This window comes from Pinus tabuliformis, chromosome J (genome assembly GCF_031772625.1).
Source record: "Pinus tabuliformis cultivar Carrire ecotype Pingquan chromosome J, CPIR1, whole genome shotgun sequence".
Classification (NCBI taxonomy): domain Eukaryota; kingdom Viridiplantae; phylum Streptophyta; class Pinopsida; order Pinales; family Pinaceae; genus Pinus; species Pinus tabuliformis.
In genome coordinates this window covers 448,197,917-448,221,140 of record NC_142295.1, presented here as the reverse complement: position 1 = coordinate 448,221,140, position 23,224 = coordinate 448,197,917, and the positions used below count along the sequence as shown (strand labels likewise).

At 39.8% G+C, this 23,224-nt stretch overlaps 1 protein-coding gene across 5 annotated transcripts in view; it reads left to right on the top strand.

The window, feature by feature from the left end:
- Positions 1–23,224, top strand: part of LOC149227745 (chaperone protein dnaJ A7A, chloroplastic-like) — a 133,456-nt gene that overhangs the window by 44,305 nt on the left and 65,927 nt on the right. For all 5 annotated transcript variants that reach the window (XM_089377904.1, XM_089377906.1, XM_089377907.1 and 2 more), the window contains exon 5: positions 8,934–8,976. In XM_089377904.1, the coding sequence (XP_089234030.1) occupies positions 8,934–8,976 (43 nt within the window). The remainder of the gene's footprint in view (positions 1–8,933; positions 8,977–23,224) is intronic.

Sequence of the window (23,224 nt, the reverse complement as noted above, 5' to 3'; positions counted from 1 at the left end):
CCCAATTGGGAGAGACTTTGAGATGATTGCATCCAAGAGGAGACTTGTAAAGAGTCCAGGATTAGCAAGTAGGGAGGAGGAACAACAAATGAAAACTTGGCCTTGGTCAGACCAAAGGGAAAGTTTCCATAAAGAAAGGTGATATTCAAAGAGAGGGGCAATACTCTGGGCATAAGAGAGATATGAGCAAAGATCAAATGCTATAGCTGCCATGAGAATGGTCACTTTGCTTCTCAGTGTCCATAGAGGAAGAAGGGCAAGGGGAAGTCACAGATAGTTGTAGTGACAACAAAGACATAGTTGAGCGAGCTTGCTTCCAAGTTCGAGAATGACTTTTCACTCATGTGTTTCCTTTCTACCAACACTATTGCTAGAAGTGCCAGATACTTGGACAATGGTGCCTCCTGCCACATGGAAAAGGGTAGAGAGCTATTCATTAGTTTTGTAGAGGATGACTCAGGGATCCATATTGAGCTTGGCAATGATGCGAAGTATGCAGTGAGGGGATAGGGGACAATTTAGTTCTAGCTTGAGTCAGGAGGGTCCTTTGATGCGTAGGAGGTACTTTATGTACCTGACCTAGAGAAAGAACCTTTTGTCCATCTCAATCATGGAAGACAAAGGTTACGAGGTTAACTTTTGGAGGGGGCAAGTGTTCATCTGCCCAGAGGGATTCATCTAACTTTTCACTCGTGTCTTACCTTTCTACCAACACCATTGCTAGAAGTGCCTGGTACTTAGACAATGGCACCTCCCGTCACATGACAATAGCTAGAGAGCTATTCGGTAGTTTTGTAGAGGACGACTCAGGGATCCATATTAAGCTTGGTGATGATGCCAAGTATGCAGTGAAAGGACCGGGGACAATTTAGTTCTAGCTTGAGTTAGGAGGGTTCTTTGATGCGCAGGAGGTACTCTATGTATCTGGCCTAAAGAAGAACCTTTTGTTCATCTCAGTCATGGAGGACAAAGGCTATGAGGTTAACTTCCAGAGGGGGCAAGTGTCCATCCACCCAGAGGGAGCCAATCCAGAGACTATAGCGAGGATTGGAGTTCGGGATGGAAACCTGTATAGGCTTAAGGGTCAACCCGCTCAGGCACTAATACACACCAATGAGAGCATGGGCGAGCTTTGGCACGAGAGGATGGGACATCTCCATCATAGAGCTCTACCATTACAGAGACGAATGGTCACCAAGCTTCTAGACTTTAGTTGATACCAGTAGGGGGTGTGCAAAGGGTGTGCACTTGGCAAGAATGTCAAGGCATCTTTCCCTAGCAATGAGACTCGATCCAAAGGCATTTTGGATCTGATCCATTTTGATTTAGCAAGGCCTATGTTAGTATCTTTAGTAAAGGGCGCATCTTACTATGTGACCTTCATTGATGACTTCTCTAGGAAGACCTGGATCTACTTCATGAAGACCAAGGGTGAGGTCTTCAGTCATTTCAGAGCTTTCAAAGCTCAAGTGGAGAACATGACAGGAAGGAAGATCAAGGTGCTGAGGACAAACAACGAGGGTGAATACACCTCTAATGAGTTCACAAATTTTTGCAAGGAGGCAGGGATCAAGAGGGAGAAGACAATGGCCTACAACCCACAACAAAATGGGGTTGTAGAGAGGAAGAACCAGTCTATCATTAATGCAATGAAGGCCATGATCCATGATCAAAGTTTGTTGATGTTTTTGTGGGTCGAGGCATGCAACACAACTGTTTATTTGCGGGACAAGAGTCCACACTAGATTCTGGAGGATAAGATACTGGAGGAAGCATTCAAAGGAAAGAAGCTTGAGATAGGATATCTTAGGATATTTGGTTGTGCAGTCTACATCCACATACCCGTGGAAAAGAGGACAAAGTTGCAACCCTCAGGTGAGGGGGGCATCTTGGTGGGATACAACTAGGATTCAAAGGTTTATAGAGTCTTCCTGATAGATCAGTGGAAGACAGTGTTGAGTTGAGATGTCAAGTTCGAGGAGAACTTGGCATCTAGGAAATCTCAGGACCTACCAACAACTGTGGAGAGGCCTTAGGAGGAGGAACCAAAGGAGGAGCCAAGAGCAGAGACTGCCAGTAGCAAAGATAGCCAATCTTCAGTGCAAGAGGAGCAGTCAAATCCTTTGACCTCAATCAAGAGGCCTAGGTGGGCAACACAGACCTTGTGGGATGCTCAGGAGCATGTTGAGCCTCCTAGTACCACTTTTAGGGAGGGCAGACCCACACGAAAGTTTCTGACGTACATGGCTTTGATTACCAACATCATAGACTTAGAGCCTTCTAGCTTTGAGGAAATAGCAAACCAGTAGGTGTGGAGAGATACCATGGTGGAGTACAACTCCCTCATGAAGAATGATGTCTGGGAGATTGTGCCAAGACCAAAGGGGAAGTCAATGGTGACTTCCAAGTGGCTTTACAAGGTAAAACATGCAACATATGGCGATGTGGAGAAATACAAGGCCAAATTTGTGGCTTACGGGTTCTCTCAGAAAGAGGAGTAGACTACGAGGAGACTTTTGGTCTCGTAGCCAAATACTCTTCTATTTGAGTAGTTCTTTCGATAACTTCTGAGATGGGATGGACCATCCATCAGATGGATGTGAAGACTGCCTTCCTCAACGACATCATTGAGGCTCAACGACATCATTGAGGAAGAAGTCTACATCGAGCAACGACAGGGGTTTGAGGTCCATGACAGAGAGACACATGTATACAGGCTTCAAAAAGTCTTGTATGGACTCAAACAGGAACCCAGGGCCTGGTATGCTAATATTGATAACTATTTGCAGGGCATAGGCTTAATTAAGAGTGAGGTAGATCCCAACCTATACTTGTTGGTTGGATATGAGCCCCTCATTTTTGTGTTGTATGTGGACGATCTCATTCTGACAGGTGCGAAGAGATTGATTGCAGTTTGCAAGTCAAATCCAGTGTTATAATTTGAGATGAAGGATATCGGGTTGATGCATTACTTTTTGGGACTTGAGGTTTGGAAGAAACTGGGCGAGATCTTCCTCAGACAAGGGAAGTACATTCTAGAGACCTTGAAGAGATTCAGGATGGAGGATAATAGACCGATGGTCGCTTTGATGGTGACTAATTTGAAGAAGATTGATTCTTCAATTTCAGAGTTAGTAGACTCCAAACAGTACAAGCAGTTGTTTGGCTCGTTGATGTTTCTGGTCAACACTTAACTAGAGATTAGCTTTGCCGTTAACACCCTAAGCTAGTTCACGAGTGCCATATAACTAGGAAATTGTCTTGGTGGTATTCTCTCCTGGAAAGTACTCCTAGGTGCCTCAACATGCTCATGACCATCTTTCAATGTTTGCTTAAGCCATCTCAACCTCTCCTGATAGAAGTAGGAGGAGCCACCAAATCCTCCTCCTGATCTGAAGATTGAGTCCTTGCTGTTAGTACTGTTGGTCTCTCCTCAATCTTTGAAGTCTCTTGCTCCCTATTCTTTGCCATTGCTGGAAGGGTTGATATGATTTCCTAAAGGCTTGGTTCTCCCCTTCCCTATGATGGAATGTACACCTTGTATCCCTTTGGAGTCTCATTGTAACCCACAAAGATGGCCTTCTGTGCTGAGGGCTCCAACTATGTCCTCTTCTCTTAAGGTACATGGATGTAAATCGGACACCCAAACTTACAAAAGTGCCCATCCTCCCGTCTCACCCCTGTGAATGCCTCCTCATGAGTTTTGTCTTGCAAGACCTTGTGAGGAGTCTTGTTTTGAATGTACACTGCCATGTTGCAAGCCTTTGTTGAAAGAAACATGGGTAGATCCTAATCATGGATCATTGCCTTGTTAGCTCTGATGATGGCTTTATTCTTCCTCTTTGCAACCCCATTGTGTTGAGGGTTTTAAGGTATTGTAAGCTCATTCTTGATTCCTGTCTCCTTGCGGAAATTCTTGAAGTCTTTGGAGGTATACTCGCCCCCATTATTAGACCTTACAACTCTGACCGTTCCCCATGTATGGTTCTCCAGGAGAGTTTAAACTTCCAAAATTGACTGAAGACCTCATTCTTGGCCTTCATGAAGTAAATCGAAGTCCTCTTGGAGAAATCATCAATAAATGTTACATAATAGTTGTAACCACTCAAGGATAAAATTGACATAGGACCATAGACATTTGAATGAACGAGATCCAATATGCCCTTCGATCTATTGTCAGTGCTAGGAAAGGTCATCTTGGCATACTTGCCAAATGCACAACCTTTGCACAGACCTTGCTGCTCTACATTGAACTCTGGAAGACTAGTGACCATCTCCCTCAATATAGGTAAGGCTCTATGGTGCAAGTGACATGTCATCTTGTGCCATAACTCGCATAAACTATCAGTTTCATGAACCAAGGCTCATATGGGATGACCCCTCAACATGTACAAGTTCCCTTCTCTCCTCTCAATTGCCCAATTTGTGGTCGAATTGAAAGATCTCGTCCTAACAAGTACTTGTCCATCTTTGAAGAAAACCTTGTACCCCTTGTCCTTTATGGCTGAGACTGCTAGAAGGTTCTTGGCCAACCTTGGAGCATGCAATGCCTTTGTCACCTCCAAAGGCTCTGATGGATCTAGTTGAAATTGGATAGTCCTAACTACCTCTACTGCACACTTGGCATTATTGCCAAGCTTCACATATAACTGAGTCACCTTTTGAAATGTTGGCAAACAAATCTTGTGATGAGAAGCACCACTGTCCATGAACCATGCACCCCTTTTATGGTGCCAAAAAGACAAGACATTAGGGAAAACTCCTTGAACCTAGTGACAAACTTGCTGATCTGTAAATCTGCTGAAGTTGCTACCCGTGCCTTCCCCTTGCCCTTTTTCTTGTTCCGACATTGACTTACATAGTGGCCAAACTTGTGACATGTAAAGCACTTAACTTTGCTCATGTCCTTCTTCCCATCCGGTGAAGTAGCTTCCCCACTTGCATCCTTCTTGAGCTTCCCCTTGCCCTTCCTTGCTTGACTTGCAAGGACAAGGTTCTCATTGTCATCTTTCTGTTGGCCACCATGTATAGACTCCTTTCAAATCTCCTATTGGATGAAGTCATCCCACAACCTCTCCTAGTTTGGAAGCTTCTCTCGTGCCACAATACCCTTAATGAAGGGAGCCCATGGCTTTGTGAAGCTATTCAGGGTTGTCCTTACAAGCTCCTCATCTGACAAGACCTCCCCAACTGCAGCCAACTCATCAAGAATCTGTTTGATCTTGGTGAGATAAGACGCTACAATATTTGACCTGGACATCTTGGTGCTCTTGAGCTTTTTGCTTAACACTATTTTATGTTGTGATTTGCACTTTGGTACAACTTACTTAGAGCCTCCCACATTTCCCTAGCTGATTTCCCTAGGTGAGTTGCTGATTTGCAAACTCCTAGAGCACACTCTCTATCAACACTAATGCTATCCTCTCCTTATGAGGACTGTTGTTGGATGCACCCTTCTACTGGTTTTCAAACCTGAGCCCTGTTGCAGCCATTCTCATAACTTCCAAATCAAATACTCAAACACTAAAAAAAATATACCCGCTGGAAAATTCTTTTACTGCTGTAAAGTGTAAACCCCTGTGACAAATTGATCCACTCTCCTCAGAGTTTTAATTCTCTAATACCAATACCAATTTTGATATAATATTCTCAACAATTTATTTTATAACCAAAAATTAAATTCACCCCAGTAAATTGTTTTTCCAGAAAATTGCTGAATAAAATATACAATAACATTTAATTCAAATAATTGCAACGTAAATTCAATAGAAAATCAGTGACAAAACACAACAAAATTTTGCCTAACAAATTCTCCTTCACTTACCGATTTCTCAAGGAAATTAGGTCTTCCCTTATAGGGAAAATGACCCTCAGAAAATACACAAGAAATATAGCACAATAGAACCTGGATTTTCTACTGCCATAGAAATTTTGGCCTCTTGAAGAATTTGGTCCATTGGAAATTCTCGCCTTAAAAATAACTCAGCCTCCACCTATAAGTTTGACCTTCTCTTACTCAACTTGTACGACCCCTTGCACTCTAGAGAAATTCATCCTCCTTCCCTTGCACAAACACAACTCAACCCCTCACAAATTTCGGCATCCTCCAATCTCATCCTCTAATTGTTGCCTCCTGTCTCCACAAACTTGGCATCCTCGAATCCTTATCCTAAATTGACCTTGCTCCACACCTTTCTTTTCTCGTCAGTCTTGAGTTTCTCACTTTCTTGAGAAAATCGCTCTCCCAAGCATTTGATGTGTCTTTCTTCTCTCTCTTAGACTTCTTTTATATTTTTCATTAAGCCAAGTCCCGAAGCCTAACCTCTTAAGTGATGAGTGGGTAGGATTAGATCCGAAACCTCACTTTAGATCAATGGTAGAGATTAGATATAATTCACTAAAATTATTAAATTTATTTTTCATTAGGAACTTTAGCTTAATAGCCAACATTAATTTATTAATGTGTTTTCCTAAGTCAAACTTAGGAAAAAATCATAAAAATCACTCTCAACATAAGCAAGCACCTAAAGAGGCTTTTGGATGTCTTCTACATGCTTGACACCTAGCCTATGCAGAAGCACCTGTCCGAGCTATCATCATCAACATTGCCTAAGTCATGACTTCATTACATTACACAAGTACATTTAGTATATGCTTAAATATAATTATTCCCATTATATCTAACATAACCTAGTCTTCTAGATTGTCTAGTTTTGGCCTTTTATTTGAAAGCGCTTCGTTTAAACATTAGGAGAATTACAATTGGTTTGGACATGTTAGACACCACATCCTCGATTCCTTATCCTAAAATCACCTTGCTCCACACCTTTCTTTTCTCTTCAGTCTTGAGTTTCTCACTCTCTTGAGAAAATCGCTCTCCCAAGCATTTGATGTGTCTTTCTTCTCTCTCTTAGACTTCTTTTATAATTTTCATTAAGCCAAGTCCTGAAGCCTAACCTCTTAAGTGATGAGTGGGTAGGATTAGATCCGAAACCTCACTTTAGATCAATGGTAGAGATTAGATCTAATTCACTAAAATGAATTAAATTCATTTTTCATTAGAAACTTTAGCTTAATAGCCAACATTAATTAATTAATGTGTTTTCCTAAGTCAAACTTAGGAAAAAATCATAAAAATCACTTTCTCAACATAAGCAAGCACCTAAAGAGGCTTTTGGATGTCTTCTACATGCTTGACACCTAGCCTATGCAGAAGCACCTGTCCGAGCTATCATCATCAACATTGCCTAAGTCATGACTTCATTACATTACACAAGTACATTTAATATATGCTTAAATATAATTATTCCCATTATATCTAACATAACCTAGTCTTCTAGATTGTCTAGTTTTGGCCTTTTATTTGAAAGCGCTTCCTTTAAACATTAGGAGAATTACAATTGGTTTGGACATGTTAGACACCACATCCTCGAATCCTTATCCTAAAATCACCTTGCTCCACACCTTTCTTTTCTCTTCAGTCTTGAGTTTCTCACTCTCTTGAGAAAATCGCTCGCCCAAGCATTTGATGTGTCTTTCTTCTCTCTCTTAGACTTCTTTTATAATTTTCAATAAGCCAAGTCCCGAAGCCTAACCTCTTAAGTGATGAGTGGGTAGGATTAGATCCGAAACCTCACTTTTTATCAATGGTAGAGATTAGATCTAATTCACTAAAATGAATTAAATTCATTTTTCATTAGAAACTTTAGCTTAATAGCCAACATTAATTAATTAATGTGTTTTCCTAAGTCAAACTTAGGAAAAAATCATAAAAATCACTTTCTCAACATAAGCAAGCACCTAAAGAGGCTTTTGGATGTCTTCTACATGCTTGACACCTAGCCTATGCAGAAGCACCTGTCTGAGTTTTCTTCATCAACATTGCCCAAGTCATGACTTCATTACATTACACAAGTACATTTAATATATGCTTAAATATAATTATTCCCATTATATCTAACATAACCTAGTCTTCTAGATTGTCTAGTTTTGGCCTTTTATTTGAAAGCGCTTCCTTTAAACATTAGGAGAACTACAATTGGTCTGGACATGTTAGACACCACAGGCAGCCTGTGTTCATGGGTGGGATGGCCCTTGAAGGATGAAGTACTAATCACAAGCTCGTTTCTCCAGCTTAAGTGTAGTGCCAGGGGTTTACTCTTCATCAAAATCATGTAGGACTTGAACTTGGTGCGAACTGCTTATATGTGTCTTAATGGGGAATTCAAACTTACTTGGTGTTCTGATATGCAGTCATATTTACTGCTAAACCATGACTCCATTTGCTTGGTTCTGGCTATTGAATGATCAATTTTGTTTGAAAAATTATCTTACAATGTTACAACTGTATGTTCTAAATTCTAATCATCAAGGCATGAAGTTTGGTATCGCATCGTTTGAAGTTATGGATAATTTTTTGATCATAGAGGACTATAACTGAATGCTGTAGATGATTAACAGGTCACATTGCTGAGCTAGAACTTTTGTCCTTTATTGAATGATGTTAGGCTTTGTACTGTTTAGTAACATGATCTGTGTTTATTGAGCGATGAATGCATCCTCAATGAATGAGTGAATGGCGTTGATGTTTAATGCATCACTTTTGTGATGTCAAGTACTGATTCTCTTGAATGAATAATAAATGTTTGAATTTAGAGGTAATGCTTATATGTATTTACTATGTTTGTGTAGGAGGGGAAACATAAATCAAAACCTCATAAATTCCATCTAGGTATTAGTTATCATTAGATGTTTTTTGAGGACAATCCCTAGGACATGGAGTTGGGGTTACAATAAGGATAAAGATGCCATTATGGTTCCTCTGTGCAGTCAATATTTATTTTTCTTCATTATGCAGTTAATCTTTATTTTTCTAAATTGGCTTGTAGATATGTTCGTGATTGTATCTAACTGTTCATCTTGTTGCTTTGCAGCTTATCGAAAACTTGCAAGACAATTTCATCCAGATGTAAACAAGTGAGTGAAAACTGCAAAGTACAATCATTGCCTATTGCAAAGTTCCTTTACAGTGATGTGCTTTGTATACCTATGTTCTGGTTGAATACTTGTTTTTAATTTCCAAAAACAGCAATATTTGGAACTCTTTTTAAAGTAATGAAACTTGCTTCGTTGTTCTTCTTCTTCTGAAATTACTTCACGTCTGGTGATCTTGTTAACCTTTGTCTCATCAATTAAATTCTTTGCCAAGCTTATAGTCTAATATTAAATTCTTGAAAATTTCCAACCTCTTCGCTGTGTAAGTGCTATTCATATGTACTTTTATTACATAATATGAGAATTCCTTTCGGCTACTAATTGTATGCATTAATATCGGCTCCACAAGAGTTATTAGAATCAGTGTTGCAAGTATCTCCACTTTCTGCTGATATTTCTGATTTTTTCCAGGTTTTTTGATTGCCATTGTTTCTGAGTTTTTCAGAGCTTTACAGGTGCAAGTTATATTTTCTGTAATTTTCTAGGCAATCTCTTTCCAAACCCTCCGTGACATATTCCTCAAAATGATATTTGCAACATTTAGTGGAATAGATTGTGATATATGATCATTTTAAAGAGAGTTCATGGCTTGTGCAAACATCAAAATTAAATTCAGAGGAGAGTCTAGATTATTAGTTTGACATCGACATTTGCGGGAATATTCATTCCTCCTCAATCTTAAATACTTCAGTAGCAATTATCACTGCAGTGGATTATACAAAGGTCCCAGTTTTGACTTTCAATCAAAATATATGGAAATGGGCCATTGTCTTATAAAGAATGTTCCACCAAGTTTCAGGGATGTGCCGATGTGGGAGCAGGGAAACCCATTTTGGGGACATGTGGATATGGCCCCCATATTTTAGGGATTTTGTAGGGACATTCGGGTCCCCTAGCATATGGGATCCCATCTCTAAAATTATATATAAAAAAATTAAAAAATGAAAACATAAATAATACATCTAATTTTATTTCATAATAAAAAAAGTATTATAAAGTTTACTTAAGTTAGTGTTTTAGGCGTTAGGGTTTATTTTTATATTTATTTTTTAACTTTGTAATTTTTCAAGCCTTTCATTTGAAATAACCCATGATTCCAAGATTGAAAAGAGAATACACACAGAAACAAAATCGACAACTGGTCCTAATGCTGCTGACTTTATTGCTGTTGGATAATATTTTCTGTTAACCACAGCATTCTTGCTTATCACAACAATGGCTGGCTTGACCCATGCCATCAACACCACTTGTTTTACAGTTTCTCAAACCAGTTGTAACCTACATAAATATACATAATAATAGTAAATATATATTAAACACACCAATATTTAATAAACCCAAGGTCATTTTTATTCATTGTTGTGAACCATCAATGTTTAATGTATGCATGTATCCTCACAAACTACTTATATCATCAATCATAACACTTTTTTATTTTCTTATACTTGTATCATCAATCATTATAAGACTTTTTTATTTTCTTATTTAACCATCTAGGTAGAGCCTAGGCTGGGAACAAACCTAATGTTGAATGGAAAAATGATCTGTCCACCAGTGGGACACTGTCACCGGGATTGTGTGAGACTCGATCGAGCTTGGATGCCCCATGGAATAGTTATTTCCTCCACTAGTGGCTCTCACCCTCAACCCCTCCTGGTGAGATTTGAACCTGAGACCTGATGAGGACTAAACCCCACACAAACCAACTGGTCTACACTTTGTGGGTATCATCAATATGTTGAAATATGTAACTAGGTTTGGTCTTCATAATGACATATGTAATCATGATTTTTATGTATTTAATGAAAAGAGAAATAAATTTATTATTATTATTTTTGAGGCATGGGTTTCATGCTCAAGGGAAATTTATTTTTAGGTCAAGCACCCATTGAGTGCTTCTAGGGCTTGTCATTGAGTCTACAAGTCAATTGAGTCATTGTCATGTATGAAAGACCCTTTTGGGCATGTTACATATTGTAAAGAAAATTTATTTGAGTCAAAAAAAAGTCAAAAGACCCTCCAAGACCTCGTCATGGTGCAAAGATCAAGTCGGCCTACATGAAGGGACAAGTCGGCCTAAAGATAACAATTCATACCCCTCAAAAGCCTATAAATAAGAAGGAACTCGACCTCATTTGGACACACTCTCAAGCAAGTTCAATCTCCTCAAGAAAGTAGCTGGAAAAAGACAAAGAAGAAGAAGAAGAGGAAGATCAAAGTTTTGGGTCTCTGTCTCTCTCTCTCGTGCTAGGGTTTTTACATTTGTTGAGTAAATCAAAGTGTTGGAAAGCCGCTGGGCAAGTTGAAGTGCTGGAAAGCCGCTAAGCAAGTCGAAATGCTGGAAAGAGGTTGGGCAAATCGAAGTGCTTGAACGCTGCTGGGTAAGTCGAAGTGCTGGAAAGCTGCTGGGCAAGTCGAAGTGTTGGAAAGCTACTGGGCAAATCGAAGCGTTGGAAAGCTGCTGGACAAGTCGAAGTGCTGGAAAGTTGCTGCGCAGGTCGAAGTAGCAGAAGAATTTGTTGGGAGGTTGAAATTGCAGAAGTGGCTGAAAGAAGAAAGGTTTGACTTGGTCTTGGTCAAGGGTCACGGGTCTTGGAATTCGTCAATTGAAGATTCTATAAGAAGAGAAGAATTCTTGCCGGTTTTCCTCTCAATTTGAGAGGTTTTGGCCCTCGCTGATCGCCTATATCTTGTGTCCTTTGTCTTATTGTTCTTTATGGTTTGGTCGCTGTTTGATGAAGAGAATACTAATAATAATCAAGTAAAAGAAGAAGCTAATCAAATTAAGTAAAAATACATCACAAGCAATTATCAAAGGAAGAGAAATCACCTAATCTAGCTGCCCCTCGATTTCTCAACATGGGTTCAGAGCTAAGGTGACTAGACAAGGAAAGACAACTTAAAAAAGGACACTCTAGGGCTGGAAGATCGTCAAGAGCATCAATCATCAAGAAGGACCATTCATCTCAAGGATCATCATATCCCAAAGAAAGAAGACCTCAAAACCCCAACTCATCCAAAGTAGGGTTATACACTTGAAGCATTCTTGAGAAGCTCACATCATCATCGCAAAGATAAGATCTACAGGGCCCTCATTGAATCATTTTGAAGTCTCTACATCCAAGGGAAGCAAGAAGAGGCATTGTCATCATCATTGAGGAATCAAGGTGTTCTCTCTCTCTTTAAAGGATCACTTTTGAAGGGAGATATCTTCATCAAGAAGACATCTTCTATTATCAACAACATCATCAAATTCAAGAAGGCATCAAGTTGAAGATATTGTCATCAAGGAGCATCTTCACTGGACAAGTTAGTACCTCTATATTTATGACTAAATCTGCTATCAAAATGACTTCATTTTGCAAGTAAAGCAACAAATTGGTTGGGTCATCAATCTTTCTTGCATGGAAGAAGAGGACATATTTGATCCTCATAGAAAATGAAGTCGTTGAACATGTTAAGGGATCAATCTCTAAGCCTCCAAAGGAAGAAGCTCAAGCTCTAGAAATATATGACAAGTTAATAGAATTGTTCTCCGTGAGTATTGCAGGAGAAGTGATGTCTTTGAGGAACGAGCTGTACAAAATGAAGATCTCAAAGGAAGATGGAATAGCCCCATATTTTATGAAGGTATTAGAAATAAGAGACCAACTACAAGAGTTGGGAGAAATAATCTCTGATAAAGAAATGATCACGATAGTGCTTAATTCACTTCCAAAGGAATAAGGCAACTTCACATCTAACATCTTTGGAAAGAAGGAAGCCACCCCATTCAGTGAACTTTGGTCATTATGTAAAATTGAAGAAACTAGATTGAAGGCAAAAAGCGATATAGGATCAAACGAGCAAGTCCAAGCATTTGTTGCCATGGCTAGGAAGAAAGGAAAGTTTGGAAGGTTTGGTCCTTAGAAAAAGAACAAGAAGAATATGTCAAAGGTCCAATGCTATGGTTGTCATGAATATACAAGAGATATTTTCCAAAACTCAAGAAGGACAACAACAAAAGAGGAAGGGAAGAAGCCCACATTACTGAAGAAGTGGAAGAATCTGAGAAGAAGAAACCAAAGGAGGAATCATGAGATCTCTACTATGATTGAGATAATCTCCTCCACTAAGATCTTTTCATTTTTGTAAATAATAGCTATCATGGTAGGAGGCATTGTGAGTATGATAGGATGCATCATATTAGGATCATGGGAGAAGCATCCAATTGAAGCAAGAGCTCATTATAAAAGTTTGAAAAGGATAGCTGAAGTAGAAGTCTACATGGATGTAGCAATCATCACATAAAGGAAGTAGCTCATGGTAACCTCATTAAAAGCATGTATAGTGCATATATTTGAAAGAAAGTCACCTAGCGTGATAGAAGGAATTCATCATACATCATCATCATGAGAAGGGAGCTTCTGTCAGATGAGGATAATTTAGATCCTTTGGTGGAATCTTCATTAGAAGGTTTGCCGCTACTTGGAAGAAGCAAGTATCTCGCTGATCATTCCACCTTGTGTGGGATCCATTGTTTAGAAGAATGTTGGTATGATGACAGGCAAGTGCAACCGGTCAAGATGATTGAAGTACTCTCAATCAAGGAAAGATAGCTGTTGAAGGAAGTCTAGATGAGCAAAAGGAGAAAAGAGGTATGCATATATTTGATAGATTAAGTCATGTCATCATATAGTTGCAGATAGCATGAGAAAATGCTCTATCTCATGAGCATGATCAAGAGAAAGGAGATCTCTTCCTTTGAAAAAATGCATGAAAGCAAGGTTCACATATTGACTAGATGAAGATGAGATCAACATAATATGTCCTCATATGGAATATGAGGTGGTTGACAATCATGATGAAGGAACTTTGTCAAGAAGTTCATGGGGAAGCAATATGTGAAGGAAGGAAGAAGAGATCGTAAAAGTTGCAACTATGGTCTCATAAGATAAGGAATCAACATCCGATAAATAATTTGATGTAACATCTCCATGAAGAAGGTATGAAGACCTTGATAAGGTCTGTAAAAGAAAGAAGACCCTTGACACATGAAGTATTGGAGATGTGTTTATGAATGTGTAGGATGTTGCAGGGAAGCAAGATGTCATGATAAAAATCCATCACAAAAGGTAACTTAGATTTGATGTTCATTTTTTATTTTTGAGCAACATCTGGATGGGTTGATACAGGGCTACTGAAAAGAGAGTTGTAGATGTCACCTACAACTAACACTCATGTGATTGGATGAAAGATCCTGGAGGAAACATGACTTGAAAGAGGTAGCTGTATGAGGAAAAAGCTAGATGGGGACTAGAGGATCACTTTTCGACAGAGAGAAGGATGACATGATTGATGTGGCTTGTGAAGGAAAGTGATGGATGGCTGATGCCCTACAAAAGATGAAGGCTCCATAATGTTGAAGATGAACTTCATGACATCGAAAGAAGGAGCCCCACAAGCAGCTGATAGTCCCATGATCTCCACCTAGAGCAGAAAGTTGCTGGAAGCAAGTCCCTGGTTAAGAGGGAGCTTGGACAAGTCCCTGAATAAGAGGGAGCTTGGGTACATTCCTTTTATAGGAATGGGTATATCCTCCCTAGTTGAGAGGGAGAGATAGACACATCATTCTTGTCTTCACTTTGGGAAGAAAGAATGGAGGATTGGGTAAGCACCTGGCATCTGATACACTTTGAGGATGAGGTAGGGCATCAGAGATAAGAGTAGTCGAAGAGGATCGATATTCTTTGAGGACTAGGAATCCAAGATAAGAATATTCCTGGAAGGACATACTCTATGAACACCCAGGTGGGGTATGTACCTTGAGAGACAATGATGATGGTGTTTATAAGTCATTTGTCTTGCCAACATTGTGCTTTGATCTTGTGGAGAGATAGAGCTGTTAGTCAAGGCCTTGCTATGTGACAATGCTGGATGATATGATGCTAAACAGATGGGTTACCAATCCAACTCCTTTTATGAGAATTCTTCAGATTGAGAATGTCCAAGTGCCTTGTATGGATTATGAATACCTCCCTAGTTAAGAGGAAGTGTTGAAATATGTAACTAGGTTCGGTATTCATAATGACATATGTAATCGTGATTTTTATGTATTTAATGAAAAGAGAAATAAATTTATTATTGTTATTCTTGAGGCATGGGTTTCATGCTCAAGGGAAATTTATTTTTAGGTCAAGCACCCATTGAGTTCTTCTAGGGCTTGTCATTGAGTCTACAAGTCAATTGAGTTATTGTCATGTATGAAAGACCCTTTTGGGCATGTTACATATTGTAAAGAAAATTTATTTGAGTCAAAATAAAGTCAAAAGACCCTCCAAGACCTTGTCATGGTGCAAAGATCAAGTCGGCCTACATGAAGGGACAAGTTAGCCTAAAGATAACAATTCACACCCCTCAAAAGCCTATAAATAAGAAGGAACTTGACCTCATTTGGACACACTCTAAAGCAAGTTTGATCTCCTCAAGAAAGTAATTGGAAAATGACGAAAAAGAAGAAGAAGAAGAACAAGATCAAAGTTTTGGGCCTCTCTCTCTCTCTTATGCTAGGGTTTCTACATCCGCTGAGCAAATCGAAGTGTTGAAAAGCTTTCAGGAAAGTCGAAGTGCTGGAAAGTTGCTGGGCAAGTTGAAGTGTTGGAAAGTTGCTGGGAAAATCAAAGTGTTGGAACGCTGTTGGGTAAGTCGAAGTGCTGGAAAGATGTTGGGCAAGTCAAAGTGCTGGAAAGCTGCTCGGCAAATCGAAGAGTTGGAAAGTTGCTCGGCAAATCAAAGTGCTGGAAAGCTGCTGGACAAGTCGAAGTGTTGGAAAGTTGCTGGGTAGGCATAAGTGTCTGAAAGAATAAAGGTTTGACTTGGTCTTGGAGGGTCTTGGTTAAGGGTCATAGGTCTTGGAATTCATCAATTGAAGATTCTATAAGAAGAGAAGAATTCTTGTGGGTTTTCCTCACAGTTGGAGAGGTTTTGGCCCTGGCTAATCGCCTATATCTTGTGTCCTTTGTCTTATTATTCTTTATGGTTTGGTAGCTGTTTGATGAAGATAATACCAATAACAATCAAATAAAAGAAGAAGCTAATCAGGTTAAGAAAAAATACATCACAAGCAATTATCAAAGGAAGAGAAATCACCTAATCTAGCTGCCCCTATATTTCTCAACACAATCATCCATCACCATAACATATTTATTCTATCCTATATATGGATTTCTCTTCACTTTTGTATCTTGATGGGATGTTTATTTAGATATTGGACATGGTTGTCTGTAACAGCGGTATGCGAGTCACTCTTGAGTCTTAGGTAATGTTTTACTGACAAAGTTTGAGAATCATTGGCTTGTTGCCATTCTTTTTTCCGCTTTGCATGTGGTAGGAAACTGCTCAACTTATAGCCGTTTTTTTTGTTGTTGAAAAAAATAAAGAGAATGAAAAAAAGTGAAGAATAAAATTAGCAGCTACAACCCCTTACTGCAAAAAAAGGCCAAATTATTGTTTGGAAAGTGGTCCATACCAAATCTATTCGATTGCGCATAGAGTTAATATTCTTCTAAGATACCGTGAAGACATTACATATTAGTGCCCCCCTCCACCGCCCCCCCCCCCCCTATATATATATGTGTCCTGTGGTAGTGTCATTTAAGAAAAAAACTTTGCCAAAACCCAAAATATCTCATCAATGAAAGTTGAAACTATTCAATGTTGCGTGCGAGAGAGTTTACAATTGCCAAACCATTGCTAGAGGCACTGTTGATGGAAATGATGAGGTAAAGGGCAACTGTATATTAATTAAGGGCAAGCTAGGCCAAGGCAACCATGTTGGAGTGATCTTGTTATGCATATCAACCATTGTCCATCACAACCTTTCCATGGCCAAACAAGGCAAAAAATATCCACAACTCAAAAGTCCTGGTCATAATGTTAAAGTGATAGGTTAGGTGATGGGAACTTGACACTTGATTATCCAACATGTTACTTAAGTACATGTTCCCATTACAACCTATCACTTCAAGGATCCAGTTAGGATTTATGAGGAGTGGGTAATTTTTTCCATCAAATAATTCACCATGGAAATGGTACTTATAGGGAAAACCTAAAATTGTCCTACATTGTGATGTTCCATGAAATGATCAAAGTGAAATATGGTTGACATATTTTTTTTTTAAATTGATATTGTTGTTTGTATTGTTAAAAAATGATGGCTAGATCCATTCCACATATAGTACAAAATTTAGACAAACTTTGAAAATTTACATCAATGGTAAACTTTGGTAGCTCATTGTGGATGATTAAAAGATTGATCATTATCTTATGCTTCCACCATTTGTTGTTATTTTGTCTAGTATATTGTCCTAAAGTAGTAATAAAAAAATATTAATTACGTTTCAAACAAAGATTAATTGTTATCCTAAGCACTAGCTATAGATTCCATATACAAAGTTGAACTTGAGTTTTATGTGATGTCATTTGGTGGTCTTTGATTTTAGTGGGGTGGAGGGACCAAGAGTTCTATGGGGAAATCTCAAAATGCTGATCACTGAACTACTAGTTTTATTAGAACATTGGTTGTTGCTTCCAGCATTCATGCCTTTGCCTTTAGGCTAGCAATTGAGAATTGGACCTCAAATTCCCATTCTCTGAAATGTTGCATGTAGACTTGTGTCCCCTCGATTTCTAGAGGTGGAGTAAGCTAGACTCATACGTCAATATTCCAACATAGGTTGAATTGCTTGGGTGTCCAACGAGAATATTGCTTTAGTGCTACTTCTGTTGGTGAGGGTGGCACAACAAAGCTTCTTCAAATCCTCTTCCACGTGACATGGAAAACACTGCAGATCTATGGTGAACAAGGTGAAGATGGGATGCTGCTCCATTGCACTGCTCTATTGGGGAGCAAGGCAGTTGAGACAATATAAGACAACTGGATGGATGCTAGGCAAAGACGATGTTGAGTTGGCCAAAACCAATTTAGCTTATGTGGATTGGAGGAAGGAGGGCTTTCAATGCAAAGAGGAGATTGAGGAGAATGATGTTTAAGGGCATGCTTTATAGGCCCCTTGCCTTGGCATATGTGAGGATGGTGGATGGATGAAGGGGCCTTGAATGCACCTCCAAAATCATTAGTCTAATGAGACATTTTCCAGTGGGGGCCACTAGTAAAGACTCTCTCTCTTCTTCCTCCAATTGTTGATCATAGGATGAATTCTAGGTGCATGGAGACCTCCTTCAAACTGAATATTTTCAACATACCTTTGTTGGACACAGATTGTCATTGATGTCAATATGGCAATATTCAAGAGGAGGAGACAGAGCATATCGGAGCCAAGAGGAGCAAATGGAGCCAAGAGGAGCAGACCAAGCTAGAGGAGCCACATTGGAGCAAAGAGGAGCTATAGGAAGAGCCACATATATATATGCCAAGAGGAGCCACATTGGAGCAAAGAGGAGCTATAGGAGGAGCCACATATATATATGCCATATATATGCTAAGAGGAGCAGAACTCATATAGATATGTTATCGGGCTTGTAAAACCCATGTATGCATGCTTTAACATTATCGGCGGTTAAAAATCTTATATATATGCATTCACAACTATCGGCGGGCACATATTACAAACACACTATCGGCGGAGAAGTTTATATATAAAGGCATATATATATATCGGCGACATCGCTAATCGGCGGTTCAGCTATGTGCCACCACTGAAACCTCCGATTGCGATAATAATGCGGACCCGATGCAGAATTATGTTATGGTTGAATGCTATATCGCATCCGCCCATCGCAACAACACACAAAGGCATGACACTCTCCCGATCGCCGATTGCGATAAGGCTGCGGACCCGACGGGAATATAGACTGTGGCTTAATATCATATCGCATCCGCAGTGATCGCAAGTCATAAGGGATGGCGCTATAATCTGCCGATTGCGATAGAGGCATGGACCCGATGGACTTATTAAAAACAGTCTATAATATATCGCATCCAGAATGTCGGAACTGTTCAAGGTGCAAGCTCCGAAATCCGGAGCCGAAACTATTATCAAGTGAAGTGTAAAACCATATCGGGTCCGCAGAACTCTTGTATCGCATCGGAGGTAGCGATCGCCGAAATCATCCGGAGCCGAAATCATATTAGAGAGCAGCCTAAAGGGAGATCGGGTCCGCTAAACCTTCGCGTTACAAATCCGCCGAAGCGAACCTGCCGATATCCCGGACCCGAATTCAATATAGAGACGGGAGTATAAGAAGGTGTCGGGTCCGCGTTCCGTCGGAGGATCGGGACTATTGTTTACAGCGAGTGCCGATATACATCGGACCCAAAACCAGTATAGAAGGGAGTCTAAAAGAGCATCGGGTCCGCTCCTCATCGGAGGTCAGGCCTTAAGAGTTTTGTTATGGTTGCGAAATCCGGACCCGCCGAAATTGTAAAGGCGGGTGCATAATAATTGAAGTTCGGCATTTGAATTAGAGCGGGGGTTTATAATGTTTTCCATGTATTATATGATACATGGCCGCGGGGTTAAGATATATATTAAAGCCTGTGTGATGGTTGATTATTGATAGAAAGCGCCGAATAAAAGGTGGCTTCCGATGGTCGATTAAAGCGCTCGGTGATGGTTGATTAAAGCGCTCGGTGATGGTTGATTAAAGGCTCAGTTGGTGGCTTCCGATGGTTGATTAAAACGCTCGGGTGGTGGCTTCCGATGGTTGATTAAAACGCTTGGGTGGTGGCTTCCGATGGGTGATTAAACGCCTCCGATAAAGCCTGCAAGGTATTAACCACAGGTCAAGGGCCGAGTTTTATTTAAGAAAGGGGAGTTTGGGTTTGTTCTACTCAGATTTTGGAACACGTGTATAGACAGAAGAAGCAAAGGAATGGAAGCCGAAGTGTCAAAGCGATCAAGTGAGGAGGAAGCCAAAGAGCCAGCATGTAAGAGGAAACGAATGGACAGGGGCATGGAGCATATAAAAGCAGCAAAAACAGAGAATTGCACAGTTGTTGGTGGGTGGCATAACTTGAGCATGAGATAGTGGAAGCAGCAGAAGAAAAGGGGGCAACAGAAGCAGTGGAAGCTGAAAAGAGCGCAGCAGCACACCAGTGTATACCAAAGAGGTTGGAGCCTCAGAATTGAAAAGGATTGAAGTCCTTGGGAGTTGGTGCTCCTAAATCCAAGATTGGTGTCTTGGCAAAATAGAGTTGGTGCTCAGGAGGTTGGAGCCTCACCAAAGTTCAAGTTGGAGCTTGGCAACCAATTGTGACATTCTATTTATTGTATTTATTTTACTGCACAGTTATATTAATAAAAGCATTTATTCCTGCTGTTCATTTTGTGTTCTGAACATACATGTTTTAACTAGTAAAACAATAGTGAGAAAAAGAAATACTGATTCACCCCCCTCTCAGTATTTCCAACAATTGGTATCAGAGCCAAGTTTCTTCATTTTAGCCTAATAGCTTGAAGAAGGATCAGCAACCATGATGAGAAATCATGAAGCATCAGGAAAACCTCCTCTGTTCGATGGCACTAACTTTGGTTTTTGGAAGAAAAGAATGACTTACTATTTAATGTCCCTTGGACCTGAAGTCTGGCATTTTTGTCAAACTGAATACCAAGCGACTTCCACTCTTCCAACAGACCAAGACGAGAGGAAAGCCTACATTGCAAATGCAAAGGCCATGAACTCCATCACTAGTGGAATCACTGATTCCGAGTTTACAAAAATCATGCACTGTAACTTTGCCAAAGAAATGTGGGAGAAGCTAGTTAGCTTGTACGATGGAGACTCAAAAGTCAAAAAGGCAAAGCTTCAAACTCACAGAAGACAATTTGAAAGTTTGAAGATGGAAGAGGAAGAAGATATTGCAGCATACCTCCTTTGAGTAGCTGAAGTGGTAAATTCCCTGAAAGGATTGGACGAAAAGGTTGAAGAAAGTACTATTGTACAAAAGGTATTAAGGTCCCTTCCAGACAGATTTGACTCCAAAATAAGTGCTATAGAAGAATCAAAGGATCTTGACACCCTCAAAATGGATGAACTCCATGGAATTTTCACTGCCTATGAAATGAGGAAAGGTGGACCTAGCTCCAAAGATGCAGCATTCAAGGCCTCAAAGTCAAAGAAAGGGAAAGAAAGGAATGACTGTAGTGATGAGTAAGATGTGGAATCCGAATTGGCTCAATATGTACGAAAGCTGAAGAGAGGATCTAAGCTTAAAGGCAAGTATCCTCTTATTTGTTTTAAATGTGGTAAAATAGGTCATTATGCAGCAAAATGTCCTCATAAACATGACAGTGATGATGAAAGAAATTCTAAAAGAATGACATACAAAAAGAAAGGGTTCAATAAGAAAAACCTTCTCTCCAAGCAAGATGAGTCTGATGAGGATGAGTTTATGGTCATCAAAAAGAAATCAGATGAGGAAAGCGATCATGATGAAAGCCAAGAAGCATTATTCATGGCACTCACATATGATGATGACTCGGAGCAAGAAGGAAATGTGGATGAACTGTTAATAAGTGCCATTGAAGAGAACGAGAAACTACGGAACAAAATTATCTCTCTCAAAGTGGAAAACGAGGAAATAAGGAGAGAAGATCTCTTGGAAACAAAGCTTAAGGAAAAAGAAGAGACTTGTGAAGAACGTGAGGCCGAAGTAGTATCTCTGAGAAAGGAGTTGGAGCAAATTAAAAAGGGCTGTAAAAGCTCTCAAATACTTGATACTATTCTGAAAATTCAAAAACCTCAACATGATAAGTCTGGAATAGGGTTCAAGGGAGAATCCTCAAGCACTAAGAATAGTGCGAAAAGCTATGCCGATGCACTTTCCTGCAACCCAAAAGATGAAAAAGTATCTTATCAAAAGTGCATCCCAGATTCCAAGAATCAAGAAAGAGTTATTCCAAAGAAGAATGTGGAGTCGAATCATGGACACTACAGCAAATACAAACCTGTACTTCACCAAGGGCCCATAAAAAATCCAAAGGACGAGGGAGGAGTAATTCTCAGAAAGGAAGGCGAATTAAACCGTGGTTGCTTCAAAACCATATTTCTTGGACACTGTTTTCACTGTAAAAACTTCGGTCACCAAGCTAGACACTGCATGGCTCGCAGAAGTGAAAAGACAACGCAAAAGGACCGAGTAATCAACTCATATGCTCCCAAAAGATAGGGACAAATCAAAACCTTCAATTCATTCGATCCCTTGACTAAATTTGATCTGACTTGCTCTTTTTGCTACAATAATGGACACTATGAACAAAACTGCCCACTCAAAGGAAGAAAGACGAGTAGCAAGATCTCTGCAATGGACAAATGCGGCCTAGCTCTATTTGCGCAAAATAATGGAAACCAGTGGTTTGTGGATAGTGGGTGCTCCAGACACATGACAGGAGACAGAAGGAAATTTATCTCACTGAGCAAAAAGGAAGGGAATGTGTCCTTTGGAAGCGGAACTGGCAAAATTGCAGGAAGAGGAACAGTTACTCTAATCAATGGAAAAGGAAAAGCTCAAGATGCTTTGCTGGTTGACAGACTCAAACACAACCTTTTGAGTGTCAGCCAAATTTGTGATCAAGGACATAAGGTTGTCTTCAGCACCAAAGACTGTGAAATAAGGAACTCTGTCTCTGGAAAACTTGTGGCAAAAGGAGTAAGAACACCAGACAATATTTACGTTCTGAACAAGATTCAGGAGAACAAATGCTACTTGAGTCAGGCAAATGAGAGTTGGTTGTGGCACAAGAGACTTGGACATACCAACTTCGAAAATCTGGTCAATATCAGCAAAATCAAAGCTGTACAAGACATCCCAAGGCTGTCCAAACCAAATCAAGCAGTGTGTGGTCCATGTCAACATGGAAAACAGACCAGAACCAACCACAAGACAAAGGAACACTATACATCAAAGCCCTTGGAAATCATACATGCTGATGTGTGTGGGCCAACTAGAAATCAAGCACTCCAAGGAGAAAGGTACTTTGTATTATTTGTTGATGATTATACTAGAATGATGTGGATATAGTTCATAAAGTATAAATCTGAAACTTTTGAGTGTTTTAAGAATCTAAAAGCCCTTGTAGAAAATGAAAAAGATTCAAAAATTAAGTGTCTCAGAACAGACAGAGGAGGAGAATTCTCATCAAATGAGTTCAGAGAGTTCTGCAATATTCATGGAATTAAAAGGGAATTCTCGGCTGCCAGAACACCTCAGCAAAATGGGGTAGTTGAAAGA